The 19,305-nt window shown below is 34.3% G+C and overlaps 3 protein-coding genes across 9 annotated transcripts; 2 read left to right on the top strand and 1 right to left on the bottom strand.

The window, feature by feature from the left end:
- Window positions 1-3,120: 3,120 nt before the first annotated feature.
- LOC146933878 (uncharacterized) lies at window positions 3,121-8,202 on the bottom strand. 7 transcript variants are annotated; one of them, XM_085705664.1, is made up of 9 exons: window positions 7,829-8,202; window positions 6,713-6,777; window positions 5,316-6,360; window positions 5,123-5,213; window positions 4,809-4,966; window positions 4,638-4,689; window positions 4,464-4,543; window positions 4,253-4,346; window positions 3,121-4,039 (listed from the first exon to the last, which is right to left on the bottom strand). In XM_085705664.1, exons 3-9 carry the CDS (start codon window positions 6,219-6,221, stop codon window positions 3,486-3,488), a joined length of 1,935 nt encoding a protein of 644 aa, XP_085561790.1. In that variant the 5' UTR covers window positions 6,222-6,360; window positions 6,713-6,777; window positions 7,829-8,202; the 3' UTR covers window positions 3,121-3,485. The 7 variants fall into 7 exon arrangements, with proteins under 7 accessions (XP_085561790.1, XP_085561789.1, XP_085561792.1 ...); XM_085705663.1 differs by lacking the exon at window positions 7,829-8,202 and adding an exon at window positions 6,979-7,120; XM_085705666.1 differs by lacking the exon at window positions 6,713-6,777 and having other exon boundaries at window positions 7,829-8,119.
- A 1,113-nt stretch (window positions 8,203-9,315) lies between these two features.
- LOC146933877 (uncharacterized) lies at window positions 9,316-10,646 on the top strand. Its single transcript, XM_085708415.1, has 2 exons — window positions 9,316-9,908; window positions 10,084-10,646. The coding sequence occupies exons 1-2, from the start codon at window positions 9,614-9,616 to the stop codon at window positions 10,620-10,622; spliced, it is 834 nt and encodes a 277-aa protein (XP_085564541.1). The 5' UTR covers window positions 9,316-9,613; the 3' UTR covers window positions 10,623-10,646.
- On the top strand, window positions 10,632-12,608 carry LOC146933876 (uncharacterized). The gene has a single exon (XM_085707865.1). It carries the CDS (start codon window positions 10,632-10,634, stop codon window positions 12,606-12,608), a length of 1,977 nt encoding a protein of 658 aa, XP_085563991.1.
- Window positions 12,609-19,305: the final 6,697 nt, after the last annotated feature.

Here is a 19,305-nt window from a genome sequence, read left to right as displayed (position 1 = left end):
TGAAAAAAAAAAAAGGTTTAATTCGACGGTGTAAAATAAAGAAAAAGTTTAATTCAACAGTGTAAAATTATTTTTCATCTACTCTTAATAAATGTATTAACACGTCAATTAATAAATATAATTATTTATAGTTTTCGATCACATTAAATGATGTGGCTATACAACATTAAATACATATAAATACTCCCTCCGGTCCTTATTATAAGAAAAAGTTGACTTTTTAGGTTCATAGAATAATTAATGTATTTTATTGGAAATATAGACTAGATACATCACTTACACAATGAACCAAAAAAGTTAATTGTTTCTTATAATAAGGACCGGAGGGAGTATAATTTTACATAGAGAGTGTATGCTAATTAAATTTTATAAAAACTTGAGTATTTCTTTTAAAAAAAAAAAAAAAAGCTTGAGTGTTTAGAGTATGTAGTTGGTCCTAAAACTAATAATGTGTCATTTGGGTGCTGATGTGGCAAACTCTGTTAGCATTCTTCTTCTTCGGAACTCCTGCCATTCAAATATCTGATATGTTTTGTCAATTAAGTAAAAGGTCGTATTAACATGTGCTCTATAGACACATCATAAGATTTTCACAAATGTTAAATATTTGTTGAAAAAGTAATTATCAAAAGCTAGAGAAATAAATTGGTATAATTTTCAATATATAATTTCCATCTTTAGTATGTTAACATCTATCCTTAGTGTACATGTTAGCATTTCTCTTAAGTAAACCAGTTTCTCAAATTCATCTACCCATACGATGAAATTGTAATCATATTTAGAGAAATGATAATTGTATAACCATTTTTTGACAACTTTCTCTTTCATACTCACATTATGTTTTTACTTTCTCTCTCTATTGTTTTGGTTTTTGTGCTCATACCTCATTTTCTTTGTAAATTGATGGTTGTTCCAAAAGTTGACATTAAAATAGTTGTTCAAATAATACAACTCCTATATTTATGATCCTACAAATGTTTTATAAGCAAATCAAAAACACTTGAAAATACATAAGGAACCCATGAATCTAATAACGATTAACATTGAGGTAAATCCCTAAAATCGAAGAAAGGTGGAAACGAATTTGGAGGAAAGGGAAGGCCAAAATTATGATTAAATTACCTTTGAAAATGGATAAGAGAAGAATTCTTTACAAAAATTAGCATCCGTTTCAGCAACTATTCTTTTTTGAAGAAGCTAAATAGTCCACCGAAGATGATCGAACTTGAGACCTTAAAAAGAGCACACCACCAGACTTGACTGAAGTGAGTGCCCGAGATTTCTCCAGGTGGGGCATCATGAATCCGACTTCAAAGTTTCTTAAGTGGGTTCAGTTTCAGCAACTCTAATCACTACAATCCTTTTACATTGGTATTTCAGAATGTTAGGGTTTCTCCTATGAAAGAAGAGCTTCTAGATTCTTTCATTTTTCTTAAATTTTAATAACCAATTCCACCTATGAAAGGAAGATTTTGTAGGAAATGTGAAGGTGAGGAAGATAACATAAAGTTATATGGTGGGAGGAGAAAGAAGTTACTGTTGCAAAATTCAATCAAAAATAAAAATTCAAAACAAATGCAAATACCTTTTTATGACGTGACATAATCCTTCAGAGTACGTAGCGGTATCAGATGGACAGATAACAGCCACATTATGTTGACAGACCGAGTAACTAACATGACATACACTTAATAATTTGATGATTTTTTTTCTCCCCTTTCTTCAATTTCAAGGTTATTTAAAAGAATTTACAATTTTAGGGGTTTTTAACTATTTACTCTAAAAAAATTATGCGAGTTAGATTTTCACTTTCTGGAGCTCATCAAAAGATCAGACAAAGTCTTGAGAATTACATATTATTTACCAACAAAATCTTTACAATGCGCTTTGGAACTAGAGATTTTTAGTTGAGGTATAGGCGGCTGATAATTTTCAACTATGATTCCTTTTCTTCAAGCCCTCCGTTATAGTTTTTAATCAAGTATTTTAGTAGAGCCCTTCAAATAATAATAATAAAAACTACTGCAGTAGAGCGTTAAAGAATTCTATATAACAGAATGATCCTCGTTCATGGTTACTTTCTTGTTCATGATCGAAAAACGTTCGATTAAAAAAAAAAACACATGAGTAGAGTAGTTGCAATCAGTTTAGGTCTAGAGAGAGAAATATTGAAACCAGCAAAATCACTGATGTGTTGCAAAATCACTGATGTTTTGCAAATGTGCTCAAAGATCATGGAACAATCTCATTAAAACTCCCTACTTTGTGAGTAAAAGAAGCAAGTTGCACATCTCTCGTAGTCTTTTAATTGTTGAAAAATATCCAATATGAAACTTCTCTCATGTGATAGTGGTGACAATGAGAAACCAATGCTCGTCAAATCCCTATTTCCCAACAACGTATCAAGGATCGAATCATATGACAGTAATATCAACTGCATGATGCTAATTGCTAACAACAGGGAGTTAAACTATGAAATTATAATTTCATTCAAACGTATCTACATCACTCTCTTAAATAGACATGTACAAAACCAAACCAAAGTCACCAACATTTAAAAATTTCCAATTATAGGCATGAGAAAACAGTACATAAAAATGGGAATATCTACAGTGTACAGAGACATCTTGTGATTAAATTACTAGTGCAGAAGCAAATCATATCATCATATATAAAAAAACTAAAAGTTGAAAATGGGTTTCAAGTAAACAATGCACATCAAATTTTGTCAAAAAAAAAGTAAACAATGCATAATCAAGGATGCTAAACAAATCAAAACAGAAAATGAGATACAATACAACACAACACAATAAAATCACCTACCTAGTCAGAGGGACTATGACTATGAGAAGGCCCATCCAGTTGTTTAGTATTTTTTTCTTCTAATTTTTACTCTTCATTTGAACTAATATCTCTTGTTACATAACTAAATACTATAATATTAGAAATCAAAAGAAAAATTTAACTAAATAAAATATTATATTTTGAAGAAGCTTCATCATCTCAATAAAAAAAAACTAGGATCTGTGCCATAACAATAATTTAGCTATGCTGCAATCAAATCAAACCTAGAGTAAGTGGTTAATTAATTGGTAAGAAAAGCTCCATACAAATCACATATTTAATCAAAACATCAATTGCACTTTTCATTATGTACCTGGTATATAAATCAACTAACAAAATGTTAGAGGATAAAAAAAAAAAAGGATTCTTTGCATGGCCTGTGGCCTAAATTCACGACATTGAAGGCATACCTAAAGTGTAAATATACAAATCCTGGAATTTGTCAAGAACTTGACATCCATCATGGATTTGACAATGATTTTACCTGTACGCAGATGATATAACCACAAGCTTCAAATCCACCTTCCAAAATTCTAAGCAACTTATTATACTTAGAATCTAAGGCCACCACGTGAAAATTTACACCTTTACCGAGCCAAAACTTTTCATGAAAAATTGAAAACAATCAACATGGCATTGTCCTAAAGCCTAACAGGCAAGCCAAAATTGTGGAATGTCTTGATAGTTCCATCACTGCCAGCTGCTACTATCGTTAGACCCCATGTTTCTGATATATTCCTTCCATAGCTACTATCTTCGTGACATAAATTTTGATGATCACATTCATCTTCTACAAGAGGTAAATCCCATGTTGGAAGTTTCTCCTCAGGCCATGTCATAGAAGTAGAACCTCGACATGTACCATCAATGAAGAACCAATTACCAAGAGAAAATCGTTCTGTATCTCTAACCTCAGAAGTAACCTCTAGCTTGGTTTTTGCTTCCAGAGAATAGTGAGAAAAGTTAATTCTACAGCCACGTCTATCTGTTTTCATGCCACACCAAGGTATTGCAACAGTTACGCCCTTGAAGGAAAAGTACTCACAAGAATAGTCCGATTTCATTTTTTTCGAAGAACCACTTTTGAAGTCATTGAAGTTCCAAATATACACGCGCGAGTCCTCTCCAACTGAAATGATATGTTTCCCACTTGATGTAAATGAACCGGACATCTGACTTCCTGACCATGGAAGGCCTGATAGAACGAGAAAACTGACAGACTTAGAGTTTTTCTTGCAAACCAAACACTATCAATAGAAACATACTAAAATTTATCAATGTGTCAGTGAATACACATTATGTTTAAGATTTGATAATTTATCATACAATGCATATAAAATACCTAAACAAAGTTCTAAACAAGGTTTAAATTTGTGGTCCAGATTGTGACAACCATTAAGTGTTGTACCTTTGTATTTCTGAACAATCTCAGTTCGATCCAATATGCAGATTTTGGAATCTTCAGATGTGATCATAATTCTCTGACAGTTGTTTTGGAAGAACTGCAAACAACATGGATGTGATAAATACAACAATTGAAGTACAAAATAAGGTTTTTTTCTTTCTTTCCGGAATACAAATTAAAATGCTTTGATAGTAAAGAATTTCTAGATTCTAACCTGAATGCCAGTAATCTTGTTGCCTAATGCTTTCTTCTTTCCATGGATATTTATCTGCGCCTCAAGCTGGAAATATTTTCCTAAAATCATTAGAAATCTGATTTAGAAACTATTTTATCTTCGGTAAAGAAAACTCATGAATGTAGCAGCAATTGGTGATCCACATGTACATACCTGAAGCAACATAAAAACGGCATGTGCCTGTAAGAGAACCAACTACAAATCCCTGCACATGTAAAATGTAATAGATTCATCAATCTCATGGCCGCAAGATTTCTTTGTCAAAGTATGCATAAAGACGCAAAAAATCGTGAAAATCATTGGTCATGAGTATTGATAGCATACTTTTCCATCTTGTTGATAACTTATAGCACTTATGACATCCCGTATATCTGCCCAGTCAATAACTCGTTCTTCACGTATTCCCCATATTCGAACTTTACCATCAATGGATCCACTGATAAAGTAATTTTCATTGACAGGGTTGAATTGAATGCATGTCACTGTATCCAATTATAGAAGAGGGCACAATTATGATCATGTTCAATGTCTAAGAGCATGGCAATGTTATGAACAAAGCATATGGTCTAAATTTATTAACTAACTAAACATAGTTGTGGAAAATACAGGTATAAAAAGTGTGATTCTCTCATACTTACCAAAGCCTTTGTGAGGGAAAACACTTAGACATTGATCACAACTGATTTTCCAAGCGCGAACAGTTTTATCCATCGAAGACGAAAGAAGAATCTGCAACATGTATTTTTTTATCAGCTTTAAAATATATCAGATTAGCAAGCAGAATAAACATATAAAACAGATTGCAACATTGGTTCTGCAAGTTAAACTCACATCTGAATTAGACCAGGCCAAATCCAAGATATCACTGGAATGACCAAACAATTCTTGAAGTGGCGATTCCTCAATTTGAAAAATATCATTTGGAAGGGAAACAAAGGGAGGACGGCTTTTGTCACGTGACAAAACGCGCCATATGCGCACAACGCCATCTTCACCTCCACTAGCCAAATACTGACCATTGGGACTGAATTTCATAGTCCATATTAGTCCTTTGTGAGCTCTAATTTCTTGTCCAATGTATACCTCACTGAACTCCATCCACCTCTTTTTATTCTGCTTTACCTTCACTCTACGAGTTTTATTCGTTGCTGCATTCAGTTTTGATCTAAAATTTCCTTTGTCGCCTTTCCTGATGTTCACAAAACGCTTCAACCAGTTTTTCCTATTAGCTTTACCATTATCGAAATCCCAAAATTCTTCTTTTGCCTCACCTTCTCTCTGTCTGTGCTCTTGAAAACTAGCGTCCACTTCATACTCACGCCGCCTTTTAAGATCTTCCAACAAGACTTCAGCTTCAGAAGCTGCATTCCATCCAGAGAGAACCAACTTCCCAGATACTTTACCAGAAGGTGAAATGCTTGCATTTGAGACTGCTCCACTGCTTGCCACGATCCTCTCCGACCCCAATGTGACCGACCAGTCATCAAAACTCGTTGTTTTCTCTTGTGAACAAACCCTGGAAGAAGTGTAAGCTAAATCCATACCCTGCAGAAAACGTTCCCTTCTTTCCTTCACACTAATAGGCTCATTCACCCAAATTTCATCATAAACAAAACAACCTCTCCTTTCAGAACCAAACCCTTCTTCGGCTAAAACAGAATCTTCACCAGACAAAATATCCAATGAGTCATAGAATAGATCAATATCTCCATCATCATCATCATCACAGCTCAGCATATCTTAGACTTAGAGTAGAGACAAACCTTCCACATGAAAATCCCACTTTACCACTTCAATCCACTACTTTTCAACGCCTTGAAATTGTAAATCCAAATCAAAAGACCAAATATCTCTCTCACCAATTATGCAACAAAATCTAGTATAATATTAAAAGCTACATGTTAAAACCATATACTTAACATGAGAAAGGAGTCAACTAACAACCATTGACAATGATTTATTTGCACGTTCAAACCTCACAACACTAATAGAATAATAATTAACTCCACCAACCCCAATAGACTATAGATTATTATAGAATAATAATCATAAAAATCAAATCAAATTCAAACAATAAACTAAGACCATGCTTTTGAATTCAAAAGTGGAGACTATACTACTATTCCAGGAATACATGTCACTGTCAAGTCAAACAAAGTCAAAATTCAAAGCAAAGCTCTTCAACAAGTGTTTGTGAAAGCTCAAGATCTGAATTTTGTGTTGTTTACCTCTGCATATGCTTGGTAACCAAAAAGAAACGGTTTCCTTTTTCTAGAGAGGAATTTTAGTGATTCTGAATCAAGACAAAGTTGAATCATTAGATAGAAATAATTGAAATAAGAGAGAGTATATGGAGTATTAGTATGAGTTAATTAATATTAATATGAGTATAAATCATGGTTATTAGAAAAAGCACTCAAATTTAAGCTAGTTAGTGCTGTTTTGTAGGAATAGAAAAGGCAAGGAATTAAAAGCAGCATTAATTGATGATTACCAGTTACTCTACTACACTATTAGTTAGGCAGAGTAATGTTTGTTTTGATGAGAAGCATTGATGGCTAATGGAACAGTATAGTAGACACAACATAACTAGAGCTATGCATATTCATTCATGGCTTAAGGAAAATGAAAGCGATAACTCTTTACTCTATGGTCTGTTAGGTGGTCATAGGTGCCCACTTTGGACCCTCATAGCCCTTCCCTTATCACACATAACCTACATTACATTAGTACTAGTAGTATCTAAATTGGCGACCGAGATTCTTCGTAGTTCCTATTGTATAACAAGTGTGAGTTAAAAGTTCTACGTTAATTGAAAAAATAGATGTTGAACATCGAGATCCATAAGCTCAATATCTTAAAAAGTTATGTGTTAGGACATGATGTTCAACTCAATTGTGTGATTGTTTTTTATCAAATGTGGTTGATCTCTTGGTCTCCACAAGTACCTCCAACAATTTTTATATATCCTACTATTTTTCAAATTAAGATCCTACATTAATAATCTTAGTAATTGATTTAAGATCAGACTACTCAAATTGTGAGGGTTTGACCATTAATTTAGATCATAAGGTCCATATCATAAATTGTTTTCCTAACTTTCTTTGCATTGCATTAATATATACCTTAATTCATTCATTGGGATTTGTGGTATTCATTCTTGTACTTAACTTAGGTTCCAAAGCTCTAGCATTGCCTTTAGTTTAGCCACTATCTTAAATTTAAGGGCATTTTATAATCAAATTTCACATTCCTATGATATTGGTTACTGTAATGGGGATAACTAACTAAATTAAATAATAAAATAAATATAATAATATGGTTATGGATTATAACATGCATACCTTGTTATGAGATGGAAAGTTTGCTATTTTTAATCACTAGCAGCTATCAATTGAAGAAAAGTCAAAACCAAATTTCACTCTCTATAATATATTGAACGGTTTTTTTTTCAAAAAAAGAAATATAAATTGAAAAAAAGGAAGGTTTGTTTGTTCTTTTTTGGGGTTTAAAATTAAAATGAGAATGTACTTTTTAGTGAGTTATGGAGCAACAAGAAACTCAGATAGAGTTGAAGTGAAACGACACAGTGCAGTGTGGAGAGTGTGGGGGTGGGGTGGGGGGTGTGGTTGGTTGGGGACCGGTGAAAGGTACGGAAAGATAAATGGGGGTGCATGAGACATGTGTTTGTTGCATGAAGAAAAAGTAAAGGAGAGATAATGATCATGATAAGATAGATCATATCATATCATAGTCTGCATTATTATTAGCACTTACTACTATCCACCGTATCTTTCAAAACCTTCCATTGTTATGTTCTTAAATTCCATTAATTTGCACGACCTTAATTCTCATTTTTACGTTACTTATATCAATGCAAATCGGATATTAATTACCACCCTCCTTACGTGATTGCAATTTAAGCAATATGGTTTCATGATTACTTTGTTGACAAATGTTAACAACACTACATTTTATCATTTTCTCTAATACTCAACTTATTAAACGTTGGTTGTACATTTTGGACATAGACTCATATAAATGGTGAGACCTAGATTAATTTTACTTAGTAAGAAAATGAGTATTGAAAAATAATGTTATATTAGGACTTCTTCTTTTTTATTTCATCATATTAATTGCATTTTTGACCTTCTTATTTTCATCTTGTGAAATTGGTTTCATATTTTAAAACTTAAGAGCTTTGATTACTTCATCAAATATTTGGTATATAATATAGTTACAGGATATGTTTTAAACAAATTTTTTAAGATTTTTTGTTTTTACAATTTCATTGCTGTCTATATTACGCTAACATAAGATCATATACCACATCTTTATACTCTTGGATACGTTGTTACTAGGAATAAATTTTGAGTTTGTGAAACAAACGCCCTCATACCTCTTTAAAAACCATTCAACTTGATCTAGTCCATCGCATGATATTTACAAAAGCTAAAACAATTGAGGGGTGAATACAGCAAAAATTGTAGTTAACACTGGACTTTCATTAATCCCCTATCCATATTATTGATTTTCACATTGTGGGATGTAACCATTAAAACCGAACAAATGGGCTTTGAATTTTGCTCTCCACCCAGCACATTTTGCTCGCACCCTGCAGCCATGCCAAAATTGCTCTTGCGCATGTTAACTCACGCTGCGCAAGTTAACTCACGCCGCGCAAGTTAACTCATGCAATGTTCCTGTTTTCGAACAAAACCCATCAGTCCGAACTCCAACCACCATTTTCTTTCCCTCCACCTTCAAAAACCCAAAAAGTGTGATTTTTGGGTCAAAATCATCATCCCAAATCATTGCAAATTGTCAGGAAGCAAGTTTCTACGCTCATCAAGCATCAAATATCAGGTATTGTACCATCTAAACTCATCTCATTTTCCTGGTTTTTGAGCTTGGTTCGTCTGGTTTTCGTAGGCACTAGGGCTAGGTACGCAAGTTAACTTGCTGCGCGACTTAACTGTCGCAAATGTTAAAGCCATGCGTGACTTAAGTCACGCCACTGTGCAGTCATGTTTTTTGAATTTTTAGCGCCACTTTTGTTCTTGGTTAGCTTGTTCCGCAAGTAATTTATTTATTCTTCCTTTGTAAAAATTTTTATTCAATAGATATATATGGAGATGGTTGATAAAGTCGCGGATGATGACGTTGAACCGAAACCGGCCAAAAAAGAAGGTTCCGGTGAAGGTTCTGGCGTAGGTTCTGGCGATGTCAAACCAAACTTTAATTTGAAACCATTTAAAGTCCAAATTTCAATTCAAGCTCGAATTGGTAAAATTGAAGAACCTAAACCGGTACCTACCGGTGTTATTTGTGAAGCTCGTGACACCGCCTCATTTTTTTACAACAAATGCAAGATGGAGAGAGCGAGAAGAGTTACTTACTTGGGTTCGCGGACAAGGGGTAAAGGCTGGATTTGGTGTTTGTATAGATAAATCTGCTATAAAAAGGTCGTACTTGACGATGCAATGTGAAAGGAGTGGGGTATACAAGCCACCTAAGACAAGGAAGAAACCGAACCTTGAAGGCATTGGCTCAAGGAAATGTAATTGTCCGTTTAGGGTGAAAGGTTTCTTTGATAAAGATACAAATGATTGGTGGCTTGCAATGCTTTGTGGAATGCACAACCATGACTTGGAGGTGGGAAAGTTACAAGGACACCTAATTGCGGGTAGACTTCGTGCGGAGGAGAAGAAAAAAGTTATCGAAATGACAAAGAGCTTGACGGTGCCTCGGAATATTCTCACCAATTTGAAGGAAAACAACAACGAAAGTGTGACAACAATCAAGCAAGTGTACAATGTGCGAAGAAGATGGCGCAAGGGGGAAAGAGGTGACATGACGGCGTTGCAATTCTTGATTTCGAAGTTGGTGGAGCATAAGTACGTCTATTACACAAGATGCAATAGTGAGGAAACCACTCTTGAAGACATCTTTTTTGCTCATCCGGAGTCAATTAAATTGCTCAACACCTTTCCGACCGTTTTGGTCATGGACTCTACATACAAAACCAACAACTACCGAATGTCGTTGTTTGAGATAGTTGGTTGCACCTCTACAAAAATGACGTATTCCGTTGGTTTCGCCTTTCTTCACTTTGAACTAGAGAATAACTTTGCTTGAGCACTTACCATGTTGAAAGATCTCTTGTACTCAAAAGACAACATGCCTAAGGTGATTGTCACCGATAGAGGTGGTGATTTGATGAAGGCCATTGGCACAGTTTTCCCTGAAACTTACACCATGCTTTGTTATTTTCATATTGGGAAGAATGTAAGGTCTAAGTGCATCACAGATTGTAAAGTGGTGCCAAAGCCTCCTAAGGGTGCAAAACTTGACAAGAAAGAATTGAAGAAGAACAAGATGAAGAATAACGATGTTGTTGAGAAAGTGGTGAATGCTTGGAGAGAGTTGGTTGAATCTCCTACGGAGGAATCATATGCAAGTAATTTATTGAAATTCAAAGAGGTATGCATGCCATTTCCGAAATTCATTAAATATGTCGAAGAAACAGTTTTGAACCTTAAGGAGAAATTTGTGAGGGAATGGACGGATAAAGTCTTGCATCTAGGGTGTAAAACCACCAACATTGTTGAATCCGCTCATGGAGTTTTGAAAAAATATTTGAGGAGTAGCGTGGGTGATTTGGCATCATGTTGGGATGAAATTCACAAGATGTTGGTGGTGCAATTTGGTGAGATACAAGGTAGTTTCTGGAGGAACAAAACGGTCTTTGAGCACAAATACAAAAAGATCAAGATGATGAAAGAGTTGGAGGGTTATGTTTCTAGAAAAGAATTGAGATTTATCTATGATGAATTGAAACGCTCCAAGACATTCGGATTTGGTGAGGAAGATTATGGTTGTGTTCAAAAGACATCATACGGGTTACCTTGTGCGTGTATTATTGCCATGAAGAGCAAGCAAAAATTGCCTCTTGTCTTGGATGATATATACCCTCATTGGAAAAGGTTGTGTGTACAAGGAGAGAAGATTGATGATGATTTTTCCGTGATGGAGGAGTGGAATGGCATTCAAGAACTTCTCAAGAAAAGCCCTTACAATATGAAGCTCCACATCAAAGAGATGATGCGTCAAATTGCATTTCCGGAAACCACATTTTTGTCTCCGCCTTTGAAAAAGGTGGTAACCAAGGGAGCACCTAAAAGGAAGAGGACTACACTCAAAATGTCATCAACGGGTCGAATCCCCTCTAGGTGGGAGACCATTGATTCTCAAAATCCGGATAGTCAACCTTCACAACCAAAGAGGTCACTTCCAAAGAGGAAAGATGCACGCCTTGGCACTTACTCCGGCTCACAAGCTTCATCCTCTACTTCAAAACCGTTTTGGAATATCCCATACATTTCACAAATTCCAAATATCATGAGGCCTTTTGTTGAAGAAATTGTGAATGTTAAAGGGGATGGTCATTGTGGATTCCGGGTGATAGCTAGGCACTTGGGGATGGATGAGGAAGATCATGTATTGGTTCGTCAAGCACTTATTCAAGAGTTGAGAAATCATAAGAGTGACTACATGCCGATATATGACACGGAGGAGCGTTATAACATAATCTTGAATGGTTTATACCCTCCTAAACGTACAATTGGTGTTGCGCCTCTAGATAAGTGGATGACCACTCCGGATATGGGTCAAATTATTGCTTCTTGCTACAAAAGACCCGTTGTTCTATTGACTTTGCCCGAAACGGGTGGTGTATGTGAGACATATTTCCCAATCCGAAGTGCTCCTCCACTTAATCCACATTCCAACATCATGTGTCTTTGCTTAATTCCCGACCACTATATTCATGTGATTTTGAAGGAAGGTTGTCCGTTACCACCGAGTTGTAAGGAGTGGATGAACAACAGGACTGGTGAGGCAGAGAATTGGCATTTTGCGTTTTTGGATAGACAAAACGCTTTCAATGAACTCATGTCTAAGGAGCCTAAGCCGCCAAAGAAACCAACAAATGAGCACAATCCAATTGTTTGTGATAATACTCCCACCCCGCAAAAAAAGGAACAAGAATTTGAATGGACGGAAGACATGGAAGAGGACGACAATTTAGGAATGTCACTAGACCTATTAGATAGGTTATTATAGGTTAGGACAGTTATAGGTCGGTCGGTGTTCGTCCTATTTTTTGGTGGTATTACACCCCGACATATTTTTTGGTGGCCGGTTATGTAATTTGGATATTTGTGGCCAATATGTAACTAATATTATATATATTAAATGAAATGAATTATTTTTTTGGTGGCCGGTTATGTCACACCAATTATTGCTTGCATTACTTACTTTGTCTCTAATTATTCAACTATTTATTTTATCTCATTTATCTCATATTTGTTTTTCATTATATTTTTGTGAAGTTTGTGAGGTGAAACATGTCTGAAGATGCACAAGATCCGGTTAAACTTGAAGTTTGTTATGTAGATGTGAAAAAGAGGGCTTGGTTCACTGTAAACCCCACCGACAAGTTGGACGAGTTGAAGGCAAAGCTTGACGACTTCTTTATCCATATTGGTTCAAATCATAGAACACGTGATGTGATAGTAAATGTGTCAGGCCTAGACTTGGGGGAGGATAAGGAAGAGGACTTCTGGAAGACTGAGTATTATCCACAACTTCTCAAAGATGATAGCGACGTTGACTTCATGTTTAGGGTAATGGTTGATAATAATACTTTGTATCTTTTTGTCCGATCCGTTGAAGTGTGTTACACCCTAATTTTGGACCTAAAAATACTAGCTCAATTCTTCTTTTCTTGTATGTCAAGTCATTTGAAATTATCTCTGATCAATTGCATCTTTCTCTTCATCTTATTCCAATATTGTTTGCAAAATTCATGAAAAAGGGTATTTTAGTCATTTCCTGTATCCAAACTCATTTTAGTCCTTTAAAAATTGTTTGAGTCTTTTCAAGTGGTTTGAATAAGTCTTTATTTCAATTCTATGTCAAAATCCATTTTAAAAATTGCCTTTGAAGTCATTTTTGAGTCAGTTTAGCCCCTAGGGGCATTTTAGTCTTTTCATGTGTTAAAACTCTGTTTAATTTCAAAGAATTGTCTCTGAGTCTTTTCAATTGGTTTGAATAAACTCTTGCTTTAATTTCATGGTAAAATCCATTTTAAAATTGCATCTGAGTCATTTTGAGTCTTTTTGGTCCCCAGGGGCATTTTGGTCATTTCACACGAAATTTGGGCAGAGAGAGGTTACTTTAAAGTACCTCATTAAAGTAGTTGGTTCGTTTTAGTCCTTTTTGTGTTTTTTATTTCGTTTCACTTTACGTTTAGTCAAAATTACTAATTTTACCCAATTTTATTATTATTTTAATTTTAGTCCCCAAGTTTTTTTCCCTTTTTTGACTTTTTGCATCTTAAGTCCTTTTTGTTTGCAGAATAGTCATTTTAATTTCGTATTTTGCATAATGGCCCTTTTTTTAGTTTTAGAAATTGCAGATTGGTCCCTAAGTCCAGAATTCAGTCCAAGTCATCAGTCCAGAACACGTGGCAAGCCCCTATTGGCTATCATGAACACATGTCAAGCTATAAAAAGCCCAATCATCACAGCCCCAAACAGAATGCAACAACTCAGCAAAAATTCAGTGACACATCACCACAAACAATTCCCACATTCTCTCTCTCCTCTAACAGAATCAAGAAACGAAATCCTTCAAGAACGAAGATGAATCTTCATCTTCTTCATTGAACCCTAACTTCCAGAATCAACAAATTCACGAACAATTGCAACAACATTCAACAAACTCAGCGAGTTCGAAGTGGTTCTCAGTGTTTTCTTGCGAAAATCATCATCATCGAACCCTAAATCCCTGCAATTCAAGCATGAATCCGCCACCGAAGTGACGAATCACACGATCACAGAGAGTTTGGAGAAGAGAAGAAGAAAAATCGAAGAATCGGTGAATACGAAGAGAAATGATTCAGCAAAATCAAATTCAACAAAGATTCGAAGAAAGTTCATCAAGATTGAACTAACTTCGTCCAAACCGAACCAAAACTTTCAGCAAAACCAGCTCAAATTCCAATTTGATCTAATCCAAAACCCTAGGGTTTCGAATCAAGTACCAAATCGAAGAACAACAGTGAAAGGATCTCAAATCTGCGAGAGGATTGAACGGTTAGGGTTCGAACATTTTCCAGAAATCAAAAGACGAAGGGAAAATCAAAGTGTTCCATCGTCTTTTTCCCTTTCTCCAATTTCAACGAGGTAAATTCTCAGTTCCTCCTCCTTCGTCTTCCGTTTTCTTTCATAAATTTGAACATCTAGGTCACACACTTGTTTGCTATTCGTGAATCAGCATAGATCGAAGGTTTTTTTCTAAAAATTGTTGTAAAGAACTCAAATAGTTTCGAAACCGTAAAAACTTCCATCGATCTATGATGATCTACGTGTTTAGATGGATATTCATGCTTAGATTCATGCCGTTAGGGTTTGTAGATCAAGAGCGAGAGAATGAGAGAACGAGAGCATGAGAGTCTGAGAGGAAGAGAGAGAAAGGAGAGTTAAAAATGATGAAGAGACCGGTCCACACGTTTTTATAGGAGGGTGAACCGAACCGGTTCATCTAAACCAGTCTGGTTCACCTCCAAACCGGTCTCTCATCACTTTTCCACCTTCAGATCCACTCTGTGATGACGTGTAAGCCTGTGATGTGTTGATCCTATGCACCTGCTTTACCTTACCATGTGCCTTGCATTCTCAACCACTAGATCTAGGATTTTGAGGGAACTGGATCAATCCAACGCCTCTGAGGCTCTTGGATGATCCAGATCCATCAGCAATCTTGGGCCTGGACCTATTTTTGTTGTTGTTTTCGTTTTTATTGTTTTTTTTGCTATTTTCCACACTGCTTGATGCTTTTTACACCCCTGTCTGTCCAAAATTTTTCATAAAAAATCCTAAAAAAAATTTCTATGTGTTCTTGATCATTTTCTTGACATTTTTGTGATGTTGTTATGTGTTAAATCTTGATTAAAAAAATATGTGGTATTTTCTAGTTAATTGTTTACTATGTTTGTTAAAATTTGTGAAATTTTATATGTTCTTGTGTCTAGAAATTCTCTAAAAATTCTAAAAAATTCATACACATTTCTTGATAGTTTTGTGGTATTTTTGTGATGATTTTTGCATATTAAAACTTGGAAATAATAATGTGATGATTTTCTTGCTATTTTGTGATGTTTTGTATTAAAAAATTTGTGAAAATTTGCTTGATTCTAGTTTCAATTTCTTGATAAATGTTTGTGACCTATACCATATGATTTTGTGAAGTTTTAGCTACTGTTTGTATGTGTTTCTTGCTGCATGTGAACGTGTGTAATTAGTTTCTTGTTTTACAAGTCATGTAAATGTGTGTATGTGAAAATAAAGTGCTAAGTGTACCTAAAAATATGTCATGATCCTTGACTTGAATATGCCCTATAATTCTCACACTCATAATACAATGAAGTCTTTGAAAATTGCTTATGATAGGAGAATTATAGGTCATGTACTTATTGAGAGGTTATGGTGAATTTTTACTACATTTTGACACTTTATTCTTGTCATTTTTACCATTCTTTGTTTAGTATTTCCTTGCCTATCTTTCTATCATTTTATGCCTTATTTTCACTAACCACTCTACTTCATGTTTCATACATCATGAGCATTTCATCCTCCATCTCACATTCTCATCCTTTTATTTCTTGCACTTTAATTTTTACACAAAGGCTTAGAATGTAATGACCTAGGGATTCTTGTACTTTACTTTTATGCAATTTTAATTTCTTGCAAGACCATAGAATGTAAACTAGGGCATGATGTAAAGGACAATGGACTCTAATAATGTACACCGACACAAGCACCGACACATGCACACACATCACATAGATATTTTTAGATGTATGGCTAGGATATGCATGTTTAGATGTATGTTTAGGATTGAATGTTTAGATGAATGCTTAGGATTTACACTTAGAAAAATCATTTTCCAAATAAACATGAACAATATCACCTAAATCATTTTCTAAATAAACCTTGGGATCAAAATCCCATTGTATTCTCTTTTATTTTCTTAATCAAATTTCAATGAAAATTAATCATACTTGACCTTTTTTTCAAAATAACTAATCAAACCTCACTTTTTCTTAAATCTCAATGCTCATGAAGCCTCTCAATCTCCATTCTTCAAAATTCCAATTTTCAAACTTAAAATCAACCAACAAAAACAAAAACCTTTTTGGAAGAGAGCTACGGTGGATTTGATCCCTTAATCGGGTACGTAGGCAAGGAATCAAAATTCCTTCAATTCAAATAAAATAAAAATCCAAACATTCTTCTCCCTCCAATTCTTCACTTAGTAAACTCTTAGGTGTAAATATCATTTTCCAAATAGCATTTAAAATAAAGCGCGCGCGTAGAAAGTAAAGACGGTTCCTATAGGTTACTATAGTCGTTATGGGTGCCTAACACCTTCCCGTAGCGAAAACAACTCCCGGACCTCGATTCTCAAGGGTTTTGCTTATTTTTTCCCTTCCCAAGAAAAAATGAGATATCAAAGGTTAAAAAGGTTCAAACGTAATCAATGTTTGACACCCGAAAACCAAGATAAAACAAAGTGTAATCATTATTTAAGTTTAATAGTGTAATGTTTGACCGTTTATGTGAGATTATGTAATTTTATAAATTTATGGAAAAATTTGTGTAATTTGGATCGTTTACGTGTCATTTAGTGTGTTTAAATGATTACGGGTCATTGCCGGCGAATTTGTGTAATTAGGACCGTTTGGATCGTTATGTGTGATTATGTGATTGTAAAAAAACGATGTTTTAGTGTAATTTTGATCAATTGTGTCGTATTATCCTATAATATTGTTAAACTGGCGTAAGTAGGTTCAATTACGAGCATATTAAGGTTTGGACCCAAACTGCATTCAATGCACATCAGTACAACATTTAATGCTGTACTGATATATCAGTAGTGCGTGAGTTAACTCGCGCAAGTGTAATACATTGCGTGAGTTAACTCACGTAGTGTTTTATACTATACGTGCCTATGCGTTAGTTAACTAACGCATAGTTTTACACTTGTGCATCTTAATTGACGCCGCGTTACTTAACTAACACATAGTATTACACTTGCGTTAGTTAACTTGCGCAAGGGTAAATTTGGAAAGGCTGCAGGGTGCGAGCAAAATGTGCTGGGTGGAGAGCAAAATTCATGGGCTTTTTATTTTTGGTAATGCATTTTACGAAAGTAACTCTCTTCCGTTTTCTTTTAGTTTGTTCAGCGATGAAGAGAATATTACTTTTTTCTATGTGAATCAAGTATCCTCTACATATAATTGTCGAAACGAAGTCTTCAGGCCGTATATGACCATAATAGATGACAAAATTCTCACTGAAGAGATTTAACATCGATGTTTTTTCATAATTGAATATGAATTGATGACCTCTACTCAGGTTCAAAGAGATCATTTGTCATTTCATCTTAATGCTCTTAACTAATGATAAAAGCACTTTTAAATATATTTTTGCTGAATAAAAGGGGAAAATAACTTCCATAACTAAAACCCCCTGTGAAAATTACCAGCAACCTTTGCAAGAGTTTTTGCTACTTTGTTCACTTCTCTAAGAGCAAGCAACAATAGAAATAAAAAAGTGGCTATATTCTGAGATCCCATGCTCCAAGCAATGTTTTGTATCTTCTAAAATGGTTTTGAATTTCATATTAGAACTTAGCTAAAGGGATGAGAGCGGTAAATCATATTCATATGTCCAATAATTCGAAAACCTTAACAATATGGAACTCCAACCAAACTTCAAACAACTTTAATACCCACTATCCCATTTAGCATAAGTCCAGGTCCAAATTTTACATTGCAATCCTCAACCACAACCCTAATATCTGTACGTTACGTTTTTCAACAAAAAAACACTATAAATATATTAGAAAGTGATATTTCATTCTCATGAGTTTAGCTCAGTTGACAGGGATATTGCATATTATATGTAGGGGTCGAGGTTCGAACTTCGAACACCCCACTTCTTAACATTTAAATGTGGGAGTTCTAGCCAACCTACTTGATAAAAAAAATAAAATCAACTCCTTTATTGAAAGTATCCTTGAAAAAACTCGTTTATGGAAAGTAAATACTTCTAAATATATCATAAACTTATGAGTATCATACTTCTAGAATATATATTATATATTATTAGTATAAATATATAATACTTGTTAATATATCAGAAACTTATTCTCCCAAAAAAAAATATATAGAAACTTATTAAGATCATAGTTCCATAATATATTAGTATTTTTTTTATTTTATAAATACACGAAATGACAATTGCGATTGAAAATTCACACACAATTATGACATTTAGTCTGACAATTTTAGAATTTATTAGAAAGAAAAAAGAATACATTGAATTTCTTATTTTATTTTACTATGAAGTAATTTTATTTATTTTCATCAAAAAGTTTTTCTTTATTTTCTGCATTGTATTTTGATATTTTTTTTTATCACACCAAGTGAAATCCTATATTTTATAACCAAGCTACTTCATCATAAGAAAGATTGATTTTCACAATTTATGTAATCAGTTCTCAAATTTCCTATCAACATCAAGCATGGTATAATACTTCTAAATCATCAATAAACCAATACGATGAACATAAGATATTAATTGGATTTAAGTTCTCAATAAACCAATATCTAACAATTTTAAAAATTTAAAACAATAGATATCAATTTTAAATTTCAAGTTTTCCAAAATAAAATTATTATCATTATAAT

This window comes from Medicago sativa, chromosome 4, assembly GCF_051527215.1.
Source record: "Medicago sativa cultivar Bolivia chromosome 4, Bolivia_mono, whole genome shotgun sequence".
Classification (NCBI taxonomy): domain Eukaryota; kingdom Viridiplantae; phylum Streptophyta; class Magnoliopsida; order Fabales; family Fabaceae; genus Medicago; species Medicago sativa.
The sequence above is the reverse complement of the archived record's forward strand: the minus strand, read 5'-3'. Positions and strand labels throughout refer to the sequence as shown.